The following is a 17,868-nucleotide window of genomic DNA, read 5'->3' as shown; positions in this document are numbered from 1 at the left end:
AGCCCCAGGGCAAGGACTGGGACGCTCTCACTGCTCGGTCGGCCATCTTAGGACACAGATTTTCCTTATCAATACAACCCAAGACCTGACCATCATGAAGAAATGAATTGTTATTCTATACCAGTAACTGCTGAGATATACATGTATACATATTTTATTGATAAACTACCCATGAAAAAATAATTTTGTTGCATCTAAGGCATACCAAAGCACTGGGGATAGATATAAGGGGGAAGTAGTGGTGGAGAGAAGGGGCAGCAGTGGTGATTTTCAGCATAGATTGCTGACTTTGCAGTTCTATGGGATTAAACCAAAATAAATTGTCAAGTCTTGTATTCACTACAGACAGTTTCCGATTTTCAATAGTTCAACTTACGATTTTTCTACTTTACAGTGGAGCAAAAGCGATACCCATTCAGTGGAAATCATACCTTGAATTTTGATCTTTTCCCAAGCAAGTTGAAATGTGGTACAATATTCTTTTGTGATGCTTGCAGCAGCAGCTGCGACTCCAACTCAGCCCTAGAGTCGCCAGCGTAAACAACCTATGTACAACCATTGTTTTTCACTTTCAGGACAGTACTTCAATAAAGTATGTGTTACTATAAAATAGGCTTTGGGTTAGAGGATTTTGCCCAACTGTAGGCTAATGGAAGTGTTCTGAGCACGCTTAAGGTCGGCTAGGTTAAGCTATGATGCTGGATAAATTTATTAAATGCATTTTCAACTTACCATAACCAGAGGTACCCCATCATAAGTCGAGGAAATTGGAGAAGAGGAAAGGATGGAACTACCAAACTGTGAGGCTAAGACGGTGAAGTCAAGAGGGAGGTACCCTTTAAGTACGTTGCTGACCATGCCTAGAAGGCCTGCACATAAAAGCTTCAAGTTGGGCTGTCTGCCAATCATCTTCTGGGTCTGCAATCGCTGATAATATTTAGGGATACATTCCCCCGTGTTCATTTGCATTTTTGTACCACTGCTTGGCAGGGGTCAGATCTTGAAGGTCTCTGGGTCTTGGCGTCTTCATCTGTAAAATACGGGGCTTGCATCACCGTGGAGAGTTTCTGGAACGCACTCGGACTCGCAGCAGCACGCCGTTGTGGGAACCCTTTTTGGCTGAGGCTGGGGAGGAGGCACAGAAAGCAGGAAGGTGTGGTTCGCTCTGAAAGAGCGTGGGAAGGGGGCGCACCACAGGGCGAGCGCGGCTTAGCAGCCCCGGCGCCGCCGCAACCTGCGCGGTTCGCAGCTGCGCCGCGAGGCGGGCCCGGGGCTGCGGAGACCCTGCCGACTCCGGGTCCCGCGGTTTTCCGCCCGCAGACCTGCGCACACACTACCCGCCCCCTCGCTCGCCAGCCCCGCCCCGGCGCGCTGGAAGGCCGGGCTTTGGCACAGGGGCGGACCCCGCGCACGCTCCCGCCTCTCTCCCCGCCTCCCTTTCTGGGTCCCGCCCAGCGGCGCAGGGGGCCGGGCTCCGGCGAGGGGGGCGGTGGCCGTGGCGATGACAGCCGCTCCCCGCCCCTGAGGGTCGCCACGTCCCTCACGTACCGCCCGGGCGAGGCGCGGAGCGGCGACCTGGCGGCCGCGGCTCCGGCTCCTCCGGCGGGGCTCGGCATGAGGCTGGCGCGGCTGCTGCGCGGAGCCGCCTCGGCCGGCCCGGGCTCTGGGCTGCGCGCGGCTAGCCCCGGCGGCAGCCGCAGCCTCACCTCGGACTCGGGCTCCGGGCCCGCGCCTGAGAGCGGCGTTCCGGGCCAGGTGGACTTCTACGCGCGCTTCTCACCGTCCCCGCTTTCCATGAAGCAGTTCCTGGACTTCGGTGAGTGCGGCCCGGGCCTCGGGCCTTTGTGCGCGGCCCTGCGCGGGGAAATGCGGCCCCTGACCCGGGCCGGCCCCGCTGGCCGCCTCTCACCGCCGGCGCACCCCTCCTCCTTAACGTCTCCTCCCCCAGCGCTTTAGGTGCTTCCTTCCTCCCTTGCGGGCAGATCCTCTCGCTCAGGTGCTGGCACAGGCGGGCCGGGGGCGTGTGCCTTTTTACTGTGTGTTGAAAAACAGGGAGGGCCGCGGACGGAATGACCTCCCGCCTTTCAGCGCACGTGTGCAGAACCGTGCTCTCTGCCAGGTCCCTTCGGAAGAGCCGAGCTCCGGCTAGAGGCAAGTGTGTGCACACCTCCGGGAATCGTGTTTCGATTCTTCAGAGTGATGATAAATGCTCAGTTTTGTATATGATGATTGCATAAAGTTGACATGATGATAGGAGAAGCAGGTTATAACTGGCCCGAGTGCTTCATAGAATGTTTTCCTTGCCACTTGCCTAATAGTGTTTCCACCAACAGCACATTGATTTCATCATCAGCATAGTCTTGAGCACATGTGAAGTGCGTGAACACCAGTGCTGTGGGGATTGCCAGATTTCACCCGATCCACTTTCCTCTTCCTCTGGTGGACGCTTCCTGGTTTTCTCTAGAAAGGATGCAACAGATTGCAGAGAAATTGCAAAGTTAGACTTTTTGACTTCTCATATGGGGGTGTTGAGGGGGAAAGGGAAAACTAATATAGTCGTAAAACTTCAGTAGAAAAAAATTATCTTCTGCATTGTGAGTACTGACTGTTAAGTCAGTAATGGATGATTAGTGGGCTCGAAAGATACCAGCATAGCTGGAAGCTTTATCTTAAAATTGTGGTGTACAGTGGCAAAATTTTTTTGGCACACAGCCCTCGTTTTTTGTTTGTACCTTAAAATGACTGTAGTGTGATTAAGGGGTGAATTTGGCCTTGTTCACAGTATCCTATTAAACTTTTGCAAGAAAATGCTTTCCTTTAATTCGGCCATTCCTGCTATGGACAATCTAGTTATTGCTAAGGTTGCCTCTTGCTAAAGCAGCAAGATTAAATTCGTGAGTTTAAAACGCACTGCTGAAATAACAGGACTTTTTAGTTTAAATGGAACTGCTTGCCAAAGGCCATTCTACAACTGTTCTGCCTAGCATCTTGATAGGAGTGGAAGAAGAGCAGGCTGCTTTCCAGGAATCAGACAATTGAAAAACCAGGGGGGGTGGGGGTGCTGAGGTTCAAAGCTTGCAGATGGTTGCAGAACAGGCATTGGTAGTTTTTGCTTTCTGTTACCTGAAAGCCCTCCTCTACATTGAGTCTTGTTTATCATGGTTCTCATGCATATACCATTTCTCTGTTTATCTTAGGTATTCATTTCTATAAACCTGGAGTTAGGAAGCAGATTTTCTAAATAATAGCAGCAACTGGTTACATAGTATAGGCTTTGGCCATCCTACTGTTCATTAGACTCCACATTTGCTCAAACTTGCTCAGGTTGCCGTGGTTCTAAGATGATCCCGTACGGATGACGGAGACAGGAAAGTATCTTCATCACTCTACAAAGCAGTGGAATGTCAGGAATTAGCAGGTCATTTAGGATGCCTCCCAGCTCAACTGAGTGGGTTATCTTGTCCTTTGCCTCTTCCTTTCCCTGTCATTATGGTGACGCTACCACTCTGACGTTGCCCAGTAACGCCCTCTGTGTTTCTCCCTGCCACTTGGCTTCTGCTGCCTTATGGCCTCTACTTATTGCTGTTCCCACCCTGTTTGGTTTTAGGATCTATGAATGCTTGTGAAAAGACCTCATTTATGTTTCTGCGGCAAGAGCTGCCTGTTAGATTGGCAAATATAATGAAAGAAATAAGTCTTCTTCCAGATAATCTTCTCAGGACTCCATCAGTTCAATTGGTACAAAGCTGGTAAGATTCCCATCTTGTGTTTGCAATTTCAGTGGACTTGTAGCCTTGACTTAAGGTGAAAGCAAATACTTTCTTTTTTAACTCTTCAGTGGATTCAGAGCATTCCTCCTCCTTTTATGGGTGTGTCTAGGCTTGTCCCCTGAATCCTGGACTCTACCAATCCTTGACTTTGAAAAAAAAATCAGAACTACACAGAAATACACACACTGACTTTATGATTTGTGTTATTGAATCTGCAGGATGTTATAATAAAAAATATCTATCATGTGTTGATGGCTAGGGGTTTATGTATATTACCTTTAATCCCTTCGACAACTCTGCCCATTAGGCATTATTATCTCCATTTTACGGATTAGGAAACTGAGGCGCCTACAGGTCTTTTGCCAAAGGCAGTACCACTCATAGTGGAGCTGAGATTCAAGCCCAGATTGGTTTCTTTTTACTATACCATGCTATAGTCAGAATGATAAAATGTGTTAAAGGGTGTATGTATAGACTATATATAGAACATATAATAGAATATGCTGCATTTTGAAATCTGATCTGTGTCTAAAATGTTGTAGGTGCTCAACTCTCTCTTGAATAAAGAGCATAGTTTTTCTTGCCAGTGAAAAGTAAGGGTTAAAGCAAATATCAGAATCACTTGAATTTGGAATGCTTTGGACTGCAGAGAGGCACATTGCTTGTCAAGAACAGGTTTCCAAACCAACATCTGGATTTACAGATTTTTACACTTTCATTGCTCCTGGATGCCTACTAAAGACAGTTGTAGATAAAGTTCCAAGAGAGCAGCCAAAGCAGACCCTATATTATGGGAGGTCATTGAATAGTAGTGAAGTGTTTTCACCTCTGGCCCTGTACTGTCATCGTGCTTGGCAGCTTGACCTTGACAAAGTCATTTGGTTTTCCTCATTTTGCTCCGTCCTTAACAGGTGATTTGCCACCTTGAATTGTTAGGTAAATTAAAAACCTACATTTTCATGACTTTTGTTTTTGTTCAGCTCTGTTTGAAAGAACTATGTGGTAAATTATAGGCTTTTAACAAATACTTGTTGACTGGACATAAGCTATTAACCTGGAGAGTGCATGCTTCTAAAGGATAACCACCTTCAGCTCCAGCCGATCATTGCCAATGCAGAAACACTATCCAGATCATCTGATTTTTGTGTATTTAAAGAAAAGTCACAAGTCTATATTTTTAATGTAAAATCTCCCAATTTTGAAAGATTGCAACTAATAAATTTTTTTTTTTAAACACTCAAGGCCTATATATACGGCGTATAAGGTTTTAAAGCTCAGGTTTTAAGTTAGACTCATAGACTGAGATAGGCGGGCCTCCACATTTTACTGAGACTAAAACAAGCTAAGTCATTGTCCCAGATCACATAGTTCATGGTAACAGACTCAGTTCTCATGACAATCAGCATTTATACTGTATAGTAGTAAATTTAAGAAACTGAAAAGCTATCTTAGAGTATAGAACTTAAAAAAAAAAAGTAGGAAATCTTAAAATTATTATTTTAAAAGATTTTATGTATTAATTAGAGAGAGAGAGCGTGTTCACGCTGCACCAGTGTGTGCACAAGCACGGGAAGGGGCAGAAGGAGAGGGAGAAGCAGACTGGGGGCGGGGGAGGGGTGTTTGGTTCTATCCCAGGACCCTGAGATCATGACCTGAGCCGAAGGCAGCCACTTAAGCAACTGAGCCACCCAGGCACCCGAAATCTTGAAATTCTTAAATCATATTTAACCTATGTTTTTAGGAGAAAATGTACCTTCTCCTACTTTGTGCCAGGCACTTTGCTTAAATGTGAATGGGTCTAAAAATCCTACTTCAACCATAATTTGTAGCACTATTCTAAATTAAAAATTAAAAGATGTTAAAATTAAAAATACCCTTTTAGTATTTTCACAATATTGAACTTTCAAAATGTAAAAGAACAAATTTACCCTACTGATTTGCATTTTAGGTATATCCAGAGTCTTCAGGAGCTTCTTGAATTTAAAGACAAAAGTGCTGAAGATGCTAAAACTATTTATGCGTAAGTGCACTATTTTGACCCTATTCTGAATACAATTTTTATACTCTTTAAATGTCATATAAAAAAATATAAGTGTGTTGAGCTTAAACCTGCTATTGGGTCACTTTAGGGAAATTAACTTTAGTTTCTCTCCACTCCAGAACATATGATAGTATATGTGTCTACAGCAGCTCATACAGGTACAGCAAATACTGTAAATCAGTAAATATAAGAAAAGACACAATTCAAGTGTGATGATCAGTGGAAATCTAGATGTGGCTTCAGTGCCATTTGGATGATAGGGGACTGGTGAGGACTCTTCACTTAGGGAAGAGTCACCTTCAACTCCAGCGTGCCACCTTCAGCTCCCTCCAATCATTGCCAATGCAGAAACACTATCCGGATTGTCTGATTTGTGTGTGGGGGTTTAAAGAAAAGCAGTAAGTTTAGATTTTTAATGTAAAACCTCCCAGTTTTGAAGATTGCAACTAATTAAAAATTTTTTTAAAATGCTGAAGGCCTATAAAAACGTGTCTGTGGGTCTCACTTTATGACCTCTGGCCTGTAAGGTAACAGAAGTAATATAACCAATTTAATAACCAGCATACCCGAATTGATAAACCCAGGTAGTCCTCTCAGGCAATTATCTGCTTATTCCAATGAATGTTGCTCAGAACTTAAAGACCACTTCTTTTGTTGTCAGAGTTTATTACTTTTTTTTTTTTTTTTACTGTCTTTAAAGATGATGGCAACGTTTCACTTTTTAAACATGTATTGGTCTGAAAATAACATCAAGGATTTACTCTCTGCCTAGGTATGAAGCACACTGTGTATTTAATCTTTAAAACAATGCTATTGAGTTAATGCTGTCTGTGCACAAAGAAACTTAAGGTAGCATTAAAATCAAATAGCCAACCAGTGGTAGGATGAGGATTTGAACCCAAGCCCTCTTAAAAATAAATGTTATGCTACAGAACCTTCTGAAAATGGTTAGTCAGAGCTGAATCTAAAAAATGAGGAGAGCAATAGTAAACAGAATAATACTCTTTGGGGTTTTAAAACAAAGGGGTGACTAGAAATGATGAGTTGTTTGTTGTTTTTGAGGAGTTTTGTTGTTTGTATTTGGGATTTATTAGTTTGGTTTTGAAGCAGATTACAAACTAGGAATTCCAAAAATATTTTGAGCCATGAGAGCATCATTGGAATAAGTTAATAGTACTCAAGATGATGACTTTGAATGGGAAAGCACTCATTCAGAAGTGTATATTCAGATGGGTATGTTACAAGATGGATTTTGTTATTTCATAATTAAGACTTCTTTTCTCTTTTATTTAGGTCTTTAAATTAACCATGCAATAATGTCTTCTAAATGACAGAAGTGGGAAGGCTGGATGACCTGAAAATTTTTCTTTTAACACAACAGTCGACTTTTCCTCTCCCATTTTTAAACTTAATAGAATCAATGAAATTAGAATTTCTTTTACTTTTCTGTTCTTAGTGGTTCTTTCTCTCTTGGAACCATAGGGAATAGTTCCCAAACAGGCAGGCTTTATTGGCTTATTCATCCTTACTCCTTACAGAGCACGTATTCCCTAGCAGTAAGCACTCTGTCTTCTCTTAATGCTGAACGTCCGTGGAACACTGTCCTCATTGGGAGTGCTTAGATGCTCTGAGCTGATAATGGTTAAAGAAAACCCTTTTGCCATTTTTAGGATAGTCTTCTGTGGCAGCCTTATTCTTAGGGGTTCCAAGAAAATAAGTTTCAAAAGTTTTGTTTTGGAGGTTTTTGTACTGTCATAGAGTCCATATATTTATGAGCTGAAATTTATTTAAATAAGCATAAGAAAACATACATCAGTGATCTTTTTACTGAATTGGGGATTTCTTGCCTAGTATAGGTTAGTGAAACTTAGATTTTAGTATTAAATTCACTTGTCAAAACATTTGGCTGTTTTGACAAGTCAGGCTTGTTTAGCTTTACAGATACTGTGATTCGGATCAGGAACCGACACAATGATGTTATTCCCACAATGGCCCAGGGTGTGATTGAATACAAGGAGAGCTTCGGGGTGGATCCTGTCACCAGCCAGAATGTTCAGTACTTTTTGGATCGTTTCTACATGAGTCGCATTTCAATTAGAATGTTACTCAATCAGCACTGTAAGTATCCAGAAGTTGAGAGAAGAAGCAAAATAAAATGAATATGTTGGTATATTTTAAATTTATTTAGAAAACTTCCCTTTAGTAAACATTTAATTTTACTTTTTTGCATATTAAGTAAATTGCATGCAAAGGAGGTATTTTTATTGAATGTAAAATACAATGTTTGTGTTTAAGGAAAATATTCTACTGTTTGGTACCATTTAGAGAAACAGCCTTCAAATCTGGAAAAGGGCATTAGAGAGTTTAGCTTATTTTATTTATTTATTTATTTATTTTTTTGATAGCTTTATTGTTTGGTGGAAAAGGAAGCCCAGCTCATCGAAAACACATTGGAAGCATAAATCCAAACTGCAATGTTGTTGAGGTTATTAAAGGTAAATATTTATATTTCTCCTTTCAGGAAGGATGCAAAAATCAAAATGTTCAGTGTTATTTCTTGCTATTAAAACAATTATTTGTATCTTGAGATTAAAATGTTAGGAGCAAATGTATGGATTTGAAAATAATTTTATGATGTTAATTATATATAGGATGAATATTTTGTTGATATAATGCTTTCTTAGGCAAAGTATGGTGATAATATGAGGGTATCTGTTTCACTTCAAAAAATATATAATACCCTTTACTAGGAGCCATAATTCATAATAGTTTGGTTTGCATCTTTCCACACTTTTTTCTGTTATACCACATATACTCATATACATATGTAATTGTTGTTCTTACATTGTTTGTTTTTGGTTTTTTTTGTTTTTTTTTTTAAGATTTTATTTATTTATTCATGAGAGGCAGAGAGGGAGAGGGAGAAGCAGAGGGAGAAGCAGGCTCCCAAGGAGCAGGGAGCCCGATGCAGGACTCAATCCCAGGACCCTGGGATCATGACCTGAGCCGAAGGCAGACGCTTAACCATCTGAGCCACCCAGGCACCCCTACATTGTTTGTTTTTGGAAAATGGGGTGCTGTATATATATTTTTCTACAAGTTTATAGCCATCATTCCACGTTCAGTACATATGGACATACCTCAGGTTTTTGAATGGCTTAATGGGTTTATTATAATGTATTAATCCATCCTTCTGTCGCTACATATTTAGGTTGTTTTCATTTTTTTTTATTACCAACAATACTGCAGTGAACATCTTTAGATAGTGCTGACTTTGCTAGTATTTTAGAAAGCAAGATTCCTAAAATTTAAGACATTTAAAATGCATTTAAAATTTTATACCTCCAAAAAAGTATCAAACAACGAATGAGAGTGTCTGAATCCTAAACTTTCACCAACTCTACATGTTCGTTATGTATATTGTAAATAGTTTCTTTACCTTGCTGTTTTTACTTTGTTTATGGTGTCTTTTTCTATTTGGATGTTTTTATTTTCTTTTAATCATATCTGTCATTTTTCCTTTATGGCTATTAGGTTTTGTCATGTATACTTAAGAAGATCTTCCCTAAACTAAGATAATTAAAGTATATTTTCTTCTATAGACAGTTTTAAAATTTCATGTATCAATACTGTTGCCACCGTAATGCATGATATAGAAGTAAATTTATTTTAATGCTTTTTTTTGTTTTGATTCACATTAGATGGCTATGAAAATGCTAGGCGTCTGTGTGATTTGTATTATATTAACTCTCCTGAACTAGAACTTGAAGAACTAAATGGTAAGCCTTGATGGTGTCTTTTCCTCAATGATTAGTGTTGTGATTATCTGAGAAGGAATGATAAGAAGAATTTAAATATGTCTTAATATAAAAGGACTTTTCAACTTCTTTACTGAATATAAAAGCTGAGGGAGAGCAGTCATGTTAAGAATGTGTGTGTGTGTGTGTAATTTAGTTGGTTCTGTCTGAAAAGCATTTTGGCTTCTTCCCTATTTTGTTTATATTTAATTGATAATGTTGATTCTTTCCTTATTTTTGTTTCTGTTTTTGGTTAGTTATAGAAAAAAAATGATGCCAAGAAAATTACATTTGACTGTTATATGCACTTCGATAATGTAGAATTCACCCTTCAAGAATTCTGCTTCCTGAGTAGTAAATCATTTTTTTATTGTTGAGGAAGTAAAAAGACTGGAGGTGTAAAGAGGAAAGAAAAATGCTCATCTGTTTGAGAATCTGTTTGTCTCTGATGGTCTTTTCACCCTGACTAGTGCCTTTTGGACAAAAAAAATCAGATGTCTTGGAAGGAGGTTGATAAGTGTCACTGTGTTTCTGTGGGGGTGGGGTAGTTTGTAGAGGGAAAACAGTTACTAAGTTAAGATGTCCCTTTAAGAAGAATAAAATTAAGTAGGCTTTTCCTAAGCTGTATTCTGGACCTTATAGTGGGAGAGCAATGGAAGAAGTTCTTCAATTGAAAATAGAATTGCTTGGTGTTTTTCTAAAGCCATATTAACTCTTTTGTTTCATAACAATACCATTCAGTAAAGAATCACAATGCACAAATGATAGTTTAGGAACCTGAACTGTGAGCAGTTTCCAGGTGTCCCATCCATGTTTCCACGGGGCGGTTTATTCAGAGGAGAGTCCAATTTATTGGATCAATTAGAATTCTAAGGTATGGTGAGTCTTACTCCTTTGCTCTACTAAAAGTTCTGTTTTACATACTACCTGCCCGCCTCCCGCCTCTGCCACTGCATCCCCAGCTGGGCTTCTAAATTTAATAAAATGTTTGATGTAGAATTCATATCCCTTGATAAATTGATGCTAGCTTAATTTAATTCAGATCTGTATCCATAGAAATGCCTGAAATAAAACAGAAAACATTGCACATGGATGAAACATTTAAAAAATGGCTTAAAAAATAGCATATTTATGTGAGTTGGACCATGGAATTTATAGACTTAACACTTTTGTTTTGGAAAGTAAAATTCTGACCTTAAGGCTGAGAGTCCTTTTAAAAGACTCACCATCATAGAGAAAATGGGAAACTGGATTGGCTAGATGGTTACGCAGGGTCACAAAAAGGACTGAAAATCATGTGTCACCACCAGTTATAAATCTATGTGAATGTGGGGTCAAACACTAATACAGTGAAGAACTGGGGTGACAGTTCTCCCCCCCAAATAATACTACCCTCCATAGTCAATGTTTTCTTTTCATCACTACACGATATATTCTTAAAAATGCTTTAAGCACATCTCTCTGTACTTTTATATTTTTCTCTTCTGCTCTGTAGCAAAATCACCAGGACAGCCAATACAAGTGGTTTATGTACCATCCCATCTCTATCACATGGTGTTTGAACTTTTCAAGGTTTGTAAAATAGTATTACATAACCTTTATCAGTCCTTTCCTGAGGTTAGGGATTTGCTCTGAAAGTTAAGTACTCTACCAGGTTTTCCTCCGTTTCATTTAAAGATGTCATTTCATGCTCGGTGTCATGTCACGTTGCTGGAGATCAGCCTTTTGTCCACACTGATGGGCACTTCATTGTAGTGATAAGCTCATACTTGGAAGTCAGGAAGAATTGGGTCTGAATTCCAGTTCTGCCACTTAATCTCTGTGTGACGTTGGGCAAATTGGTCAACTTTTTGAGCCTGCGTTTCCTCTTCTGTTAAATGAGGATTAATACTATCCGGGTTATTATGAAAATTGGGAGTAGCAGACTAAGTGTCCAGTACAATGGCAGCTCAGTGTAAGTGCTCAGTAAAGTTCTGTTTTTCAAAACAGTATTTAGAAGAATGATTCTCAATTTTCCACCCTTAGAAGACCAGAGTCCCACTATTATATGTCTGTGGAGTTTTTTGAGAAAGTCATTTATATTGACTTACAGGGCTTTTGCTATTATATTTGCTCTTTACAACAAATTTCAAAAACTAAATAAAATTATGCTAGAAATGTTAAGAGTACTTTTTCCCCCCAATAACACACCAGTGACACTTGCTGATAGACGGAAAAGTGAGTGATGAGGAGTGGTACAGGTCCTTGTGGCTGAAAATGACTACTCTAAATCAAGCCTATATAGTCAGTCTCTCTTCCTTTAGTTACCATGTCTTCAGTTAGCAACCAACTAGTAGAGAGCAGAGATGGCTTTCAGTCTGATCATGAAAAAGAAAAATACACTGAAACACAGAAAATCTGACTGAATTCTTAGAACAGCAAGAGTTCAAGAAGGCTCTTTTGTTCCTAGGACAGCATACAAAAATCTTTCTATCAAAGTGGTTAAGTGAATAAGTGATTGGCGCTTAAAGTATTAAAATTATTTTTTTCCTTGAAATTTCAGTTACTAAAGATCTTATTCCCCATGATGCTTAATAAAAGAAATATGACTATATTCTATAATAGATTTTACATAGTGTCATTAATAATGGCTTTCATCTGGAACCTAATCTTATTAATAGCCTTTGGTAGAGATGATAGCATCTTTTTCTCAGGGATACCCAACCCTGATGAGTGTGCAGGGCCACACACTTATTTCCAAATTCAGTCCCATCTTTTGCCTTTTTAATTGTACCTAGTTTTATCAGTTTCTATTCCAGTGCTACATGTCATGGGATCTTTTAGTGCTTATACCATGTTGGCATTGTGTACCATGTATCCTTTAGGAATTGATCGAAACAGTTTTACAGTGTAAATATCCTTAGTTTCAGACTAGTGGCGAATTAGCTTAGTTTCTACATCATAATAAGACCATTGCAAGGAGTGCTATATGAAAATTTTTTTTCCTTCAAAGTAATTTATGGCAATTAAAAGGATTCTTAAAAATAGAGACAAAACTCTTTTCAAAAATAAGGTTTGCTTCTTATCTTCTAAATTATAAAAGTATTTGGATAGAATTTTTGTCTTCAGTGTAACCTAGTCAAAGTGTTGAAATGCCTGGTTTTGAAAAATGAGCAGAATGTAATTGAAATCTTTAAATCAAAGTATCTCACAAGTCCTCCAAAATGGACAATAATTTAAAAAATTCTTTAAATATAATTATAAGAATTGTGATACTTTGGCATATTTCCAGCAAATTAAAAATTTTTAAATTTCAAATCGTGCATATATATTTGAAAATTATAATTAGTTTCTCTTTTTTTAATGTTGTATTTGAATGGAACCCCTAATGTATTTCAGAATGCAATGAGAGCAACAATGGAACACCATGCTGACAAAGGTGTTTACCCCCCTATTCAAGTCCACATCACACTGGGAAATGAGGATTTGACTGTGAAGGTAAATGCTTTCTGGTTTGTTTGTTTTCATTGATGTACAGGCACGTACATAATTTCCTGAAGACATAACTTATTCTTGGGAGAAAGAAATCCTATCTCTAATAGCTAATCAGCACATTGCTTCATTTATCTGGCAGATTCTGGAAATTATCCCCTGAGTCTGTTTCTATTCCGGTCCATAATCCAGATGATTCAAGTAAAAGTAAATCCTGAAGACAGACAGTTGAGCAGTAATCATGAATATCCACTTGGATAAGTAAAAGCTAAAATATTTGAGTGTTTACAGTGTTACATAGATAGTATATAATGTTTCATTTTTAAACAATGTTTTTCAGTCTACTTTTACGTTGTTTCATTTGCTTCTCATAAAAGCTCCTTACTTAGGAGCACAGGTAATCTTATTGTTGATTTTACAGATGAAGAAACTGAGACACAGTGAGTCGCTCATAATTACACAGCAAATAAATGCCACAGAACATGAAATCAGGCTCTCTGACCCCAGGCTTTTTCCACTGCATTGTTAAGATAGTCCAATTTCTTAGAGTATGATGATTCTCTTTTTTAAATAATCATTTTAAATTTTGATTTGGAGTAATAAATGCAAAGAGTATAAAAAATCAAATACATTCATTCCTGGCCATTTGTAGGTCACTATTCAGTCTTCTAGTTATTTTTTCTGGGATTTATTGGTATATTTTTAAGTAGGATTCTGATATCACTACTTCTGAAATATAACAATTTTTCAACAGCAAATATTAGCTCTCTGTTAAGGTAGGTGAGGAGTTAGTCTGTTAGAGCACCTCCCCTCCCCAACCCAGCCTCAACTGCTATTTTCCCAGTATTTAAATTCATACATAAAATTCTAGATTGAAAATAATCATCTTGCAGAATTTGAAGGCCATCTACTGTTCCTTATTTTAAAAGCATATAATTCAATTACTCAGCCATCAAAAAGGAATGAAATCTTGCCATTTGTAATGATGTGGATGGAGCTAGAGCAGATTATGTTAAGCGAAATAAGTCAGAGAAAGACAAATACCATATAATTTCACTCATATGTGGAATTTAAGAAACAAAACAGATAAGCATATGTGGGTGGCGGGGCGAGAGAGGGGGAAACAAACCATAACAGACTCTTAAGGATAGAGAACATACTGAGGGTTGATGGAGGGAGGTGGGTGGGGGGTGGGCTAGATGGGGGTGAGTAGTAAGGAGGGCACTTGTTATGATGAGCACTGGGTACTACTGTATGTAAGTGATGAGCCACTGAATTCTACTCCTGAAACCAATATTGCACTGTATGTTCACTAACTAGAATTTAAATAAAATTTTGAAAAAAAGTGTATAATTCAGTGTTTTTAAGAATATTCACAAGGTTGTGCTACCATCCTACTGTCTAATTTCAGAACATTTTCATCACTCTCCAAAAAACCTCCATACCCATTAGTAGTCACTCCCCAATTTCTCCTTCTCCCCAGTCCTTGGCAACTACTAATCTGTGTATGGATTTCCCTATTTTGGACATTTCATAAAAATGAAATTCTATAATATGTGGTCTTTTGTGACTGACTTCTGCCACTTAATGTAATGTTATAGCAGGTGTCAGTACTTCCTTTTGTGGTTGAATGATACTCTGTAATATGGGTATGACACATTTTGTTTATCCATTCATCAAGTTGATGAACATCTGGGTTTTTTCCATTTTTGGGGTGTTAGGAATAATGCCATTCATGTAGAAGTCTTTGTGTGAACATAGGTTTTCTTTTTTTAAAGATTTTATTTATTTATTTGAGAGAGAGAATGAGATAGAGCATGAGAAGGGGGGAGGGTCAGAGGGAGAAGCAGACTCCCCGCTGAACAGGGAGCCCCATGCGGGACTCGATCCCCGAACTCCAGGATCATGACCTGATCCGAAGTCGCTCAACCAACTGAGCCACCCAGGCGCCTGAACATAGGTTTTCATTTGTCTTATGTATACACATAGGAGTTGAACTGCTTATAGGTAACTGTTTAGGTTTTGAGGAACTGCTGAACTGTTTTCCAAAGTGACCTTCCCATTTTACATTCCCACCAGCACTGTATGAAAGTTCCAATTTTTCCACATCATTGTCAACATTTGTTAGAATCAGTCTTTTTGATTATAGCCATTCTAATGGGTATGAGTGATATCTCACTGGTTTTGATTTGTGTGAGAGATAATGGTGAGCATCTTTTCATGTGCTACTTGGCCATTTGTCTATCTTTGAAGAAATGTCACTTAAGATCCTTTGCTCAGTTTTTAGGTGGATTGTCTTTTCATTGTTGCATTGTTAAGAGTTTTATCTTTCTATATATATTTTTTATTATAGATACTAGTTCCTGATAAGATACATGATTTGAAAATGTTCTCTTCTGTGGCTTATCTTTTCACTTTTTTTTAAAGATTTTTATTTATTTATTTGAAAGGAAAGAGACTGTGCGTGTGTGTGTGTGTGTGTGTGTGTGTGAGAGAGAGAGAGAGAGAGAGAGAGGGAGGAGAGAGAGAGAGAGAGAGAGACAGCACATGAGTAGGGGGAGGCGCAGAGGGAGAGGGAGAAGCAGACTCCCCGCTGAGCAGGGAGCCGGATGCTGGGTTTGACCCCAGGACCCTGAGATCGTGACCTGAACCAAAGGCAGATGCTTAACCAACTGAGCCACCCAGGCACCCCAGTTTTATCCTTCTTTAAATGCTTGGTAGAATCTACCAGTGAAGCCATCTGGGCCTGAGTTTGTGTTGTAAGATTTTGATAACTAGTTCAGTCCCTTCATTTATTATCAGTCTGTTCAGATTTTCTGTTTCTTTTTTTTTTTCCTTAAGATTTATTTTAAAGAGAGGGAGGAGTGTGCAGGTGGGAAGGAGAGGTAGAGGGAGAAGGAGAGAAACTCAAGTGGACTCTGCCTGCTGAGCGGAGCCTGATGAAGGGCTTGATCTCATGACCCTGAGATCATGACCTGAGCTGAAATCCAGAGTCGGACACTTAACTGACTGAGCGACTCAGGCACCCCATATCTTCTATTTCTTCCTGAGGTAGTTTCTGTAGTTTGTGTCTTTCTAAGAATTTGTACATTTCACCTAGATTGTCTAATTTTTTGGCATAGAATTGTTCATAGTATTCACTCATAATCCTTATTTTTATAGGATTGCTAGTAATGTCCCCACTTTCATTCTTGACTTTATCAATTTGAGTCTTCTCCCTTTTTTCTTGATCAGTCTAGCTAAAAGCTTGTCAATTTTGTTAATCTTTTCAAAAAACCAACTTTTGTTTTCTTGAGTTTTTGCCATTGTTTTCTATTCTTTATTTCATTAATTTCCCCTCTAATGTTTCTTTCTTTTGCTTGCTTGTTTTGGAGTTAGTTTGATCTTTTTTAGTTTCTTTCTTTCTTTTTTTTTTTGTTAAGGTGGGGAATTTAGGTTATTCATTTAAGACCTTTTATAGCTATAAATTTCCCTCTAAGTACTGCTTTCTCTCTATCCCATAAGTTTTTTTATGGTGTGTTTTCATTTTCACTTATCTCAAAGTATTTTCTAATTTCTCTTCTGATTTCTTTGACCCATTGGTTCTTTAGGAGTATGTTGTTTAATTTGTATATATTTGCTAATTCCCACATTTTGTTCTGTTATTGATTTCTAATTTCATTCTATTATGGTCAGAAATATAGTATGTTTGATTTCAGTTCTTTTACATTTATTGAGACTTGTTTTATGGCTAACATATGGTCTGTGGAGAATGTTACATATCTTGGAGAATGTTTCATGTATACCTGAGAAAAATGTGTATCCACTGTTGTTGGATAGAGTGTTCTATAGAGAGTACTTAGGCCTACTTTGTTTATGGTGTTCAAATCTTCTGTTTTCTTGTTGATCTTCTATGTAGTTGTCATATCCATTTTTGAAAGTGGGGTATTAAAATCTCCCAACTATTATTGTGACTTGTCTATTTCTCTTTAATTCTGTCAGTTTTTGCTTCATGTATTTTGGAGCTCTGTTGTTAAGATGTATATATGTTTTTGATTTTATGTCTTTGATATATTGGCCTTTTATCATTGTAAAATGTCCTTCTTTGTCTCTGATAATAATTTTTGTCTTAAAGTGTATCTTTATCTGTTATTTGTATAGCCATACCAGCTTTCTTTTTTCTGTTTCCACAGTGGTATCTTTTCCCAAGATTTTACTTACTTTTTTTTTTTTAAGATTTTATTATTTTTTCAGTAATCTCTATACCCAAATATGGGGTTTGAATTCATAGCTGCAAGATCAAGAGTCACATACTCAGCCAGTCAGGTGCCCCCCAAGATTTTACTTTCAACCTGTTTATGTCTTTGAATCTAAAGTGTGTCTCTTATAGACAACGTATGGTTAGATTATGTTTCTTTATTTTTTAATCCAGCTGGCCAGTGTCCATCTTTTAATTGGGGTGTTCAAGTCAGTTGCATTTAACATAATTAGTGTTAATGTAGAATTTAGGTTTGCCATTTTGTTATTTGTTGTGTATGTATTTTATGTCTCTTCTGATTCTTTATTTCTCTATTACTAATGCCTTTTTTGTTAAAAATGATATTTTCTGGTGTACCATTTTCATTTCCTTCTTGTTTCTTTTATCATATTTCTTTGAGTTATTTTCTTAGTGGTTGTCCCAGGATTACAATTAACATATTAATTTATTTATAACAACCTCGTTCAGGTTAATACCAACTTAACCTCAATAGTATACACAGGTTTTGTTCTTATATAGGTCCATTCCCTCCCCCTTCCCATCCTTTGTACT

General features: G+C 38.3%; 1 protein-coding gene and 1 long non-coding RNA gene across 2 annotated transcripts in view; one reads left to right on the top strand and one right to left on the bottom strand.

Annotated features, from left to right (window-relative positions):
• LOC114225920 (uncharacterized) overlaps positions 1 to 1,915 on the bottom strand; it is a 70,109-nt gene extending 68,194 nt beyond the window's left edge. Inside the window, exons 1-2 of the long non-coding RNA XR_003612642.2 lie at positions 1,707 to 1,915; positions 733 to 1,125 (exon numbers count right to left, since the gene is read on the bottom strand). This is a non-coding gene — a long non-coding RNA (uncharacterized LOC114225920). The remainder of the gene's footprint in view (positions 1 to 732; positions 1,126 to 1,706) is intronic.
• PDK1 (pyruvate dehydrogenase kinase 1) overlaps positions 1,501 to 17,868 on the top strand; it is a 30,400-nt gene continuing 14,032 nt past the window's right edge. Inside the window, exons 1-8 of the mRNA XM_028125772.2 lie at positions 1,501 to 1,816; positions 3,608 to 3,749; positions 5,719 to 5,790; positions 7,745 to 7,929; positions 8,217 to 8,306; positions 9,513 to 9,590; positions 11,104 to 11,180; positions 12,987 to 13,085. Coding sequence (XP_027981573.1) covers positions 1,615 to 1,816; positions 3,608 to 3,749; positions 5,719 to 5,790; positions 7,745 to 7,929; positions 8,217 to 8,306; positions 9,513 to 9,590; positions 11,104 to 11,180; positions 12,987 to 13,085 — 945 coding nt within the window. The 5' untranslated portion in view covers positions 1,501 to 1,614. The remainder of the gene's footprint in view (positions 1,817 to 3,607; positions 3,750 to 5,718; positions 5,791 to 7,744; positions 7,930 to 8,216; positions 8,307 to 9,512; positions 9,591 to 11,103; positions 11,181 to 12,986; positions 13,086 to 17,868) is intronic.

The sequence above is a fragment of the Eumetopias jubatus genome, unplaced genomic scaffold, assembly GCF_037043125.1.
Source record: "Eumetopias jubatus isolate StellerSeaLion01/CBP00866 unplaced genomic scaffold, mEumJub1_p1.0 scaffold_3, whole genome shotgun sequence".
Classification (NCBI taxonomy): Eukaryota; Metazoa; Chordata; class Mammalia; order Carnivora; family Otariidae; genus Eumetopias; species Eumetopias jubatus.
Note: the sequence above shows the minus strand (reverse complement) of the source record. Positions and strands in the feature narration are given on the sequence as shown.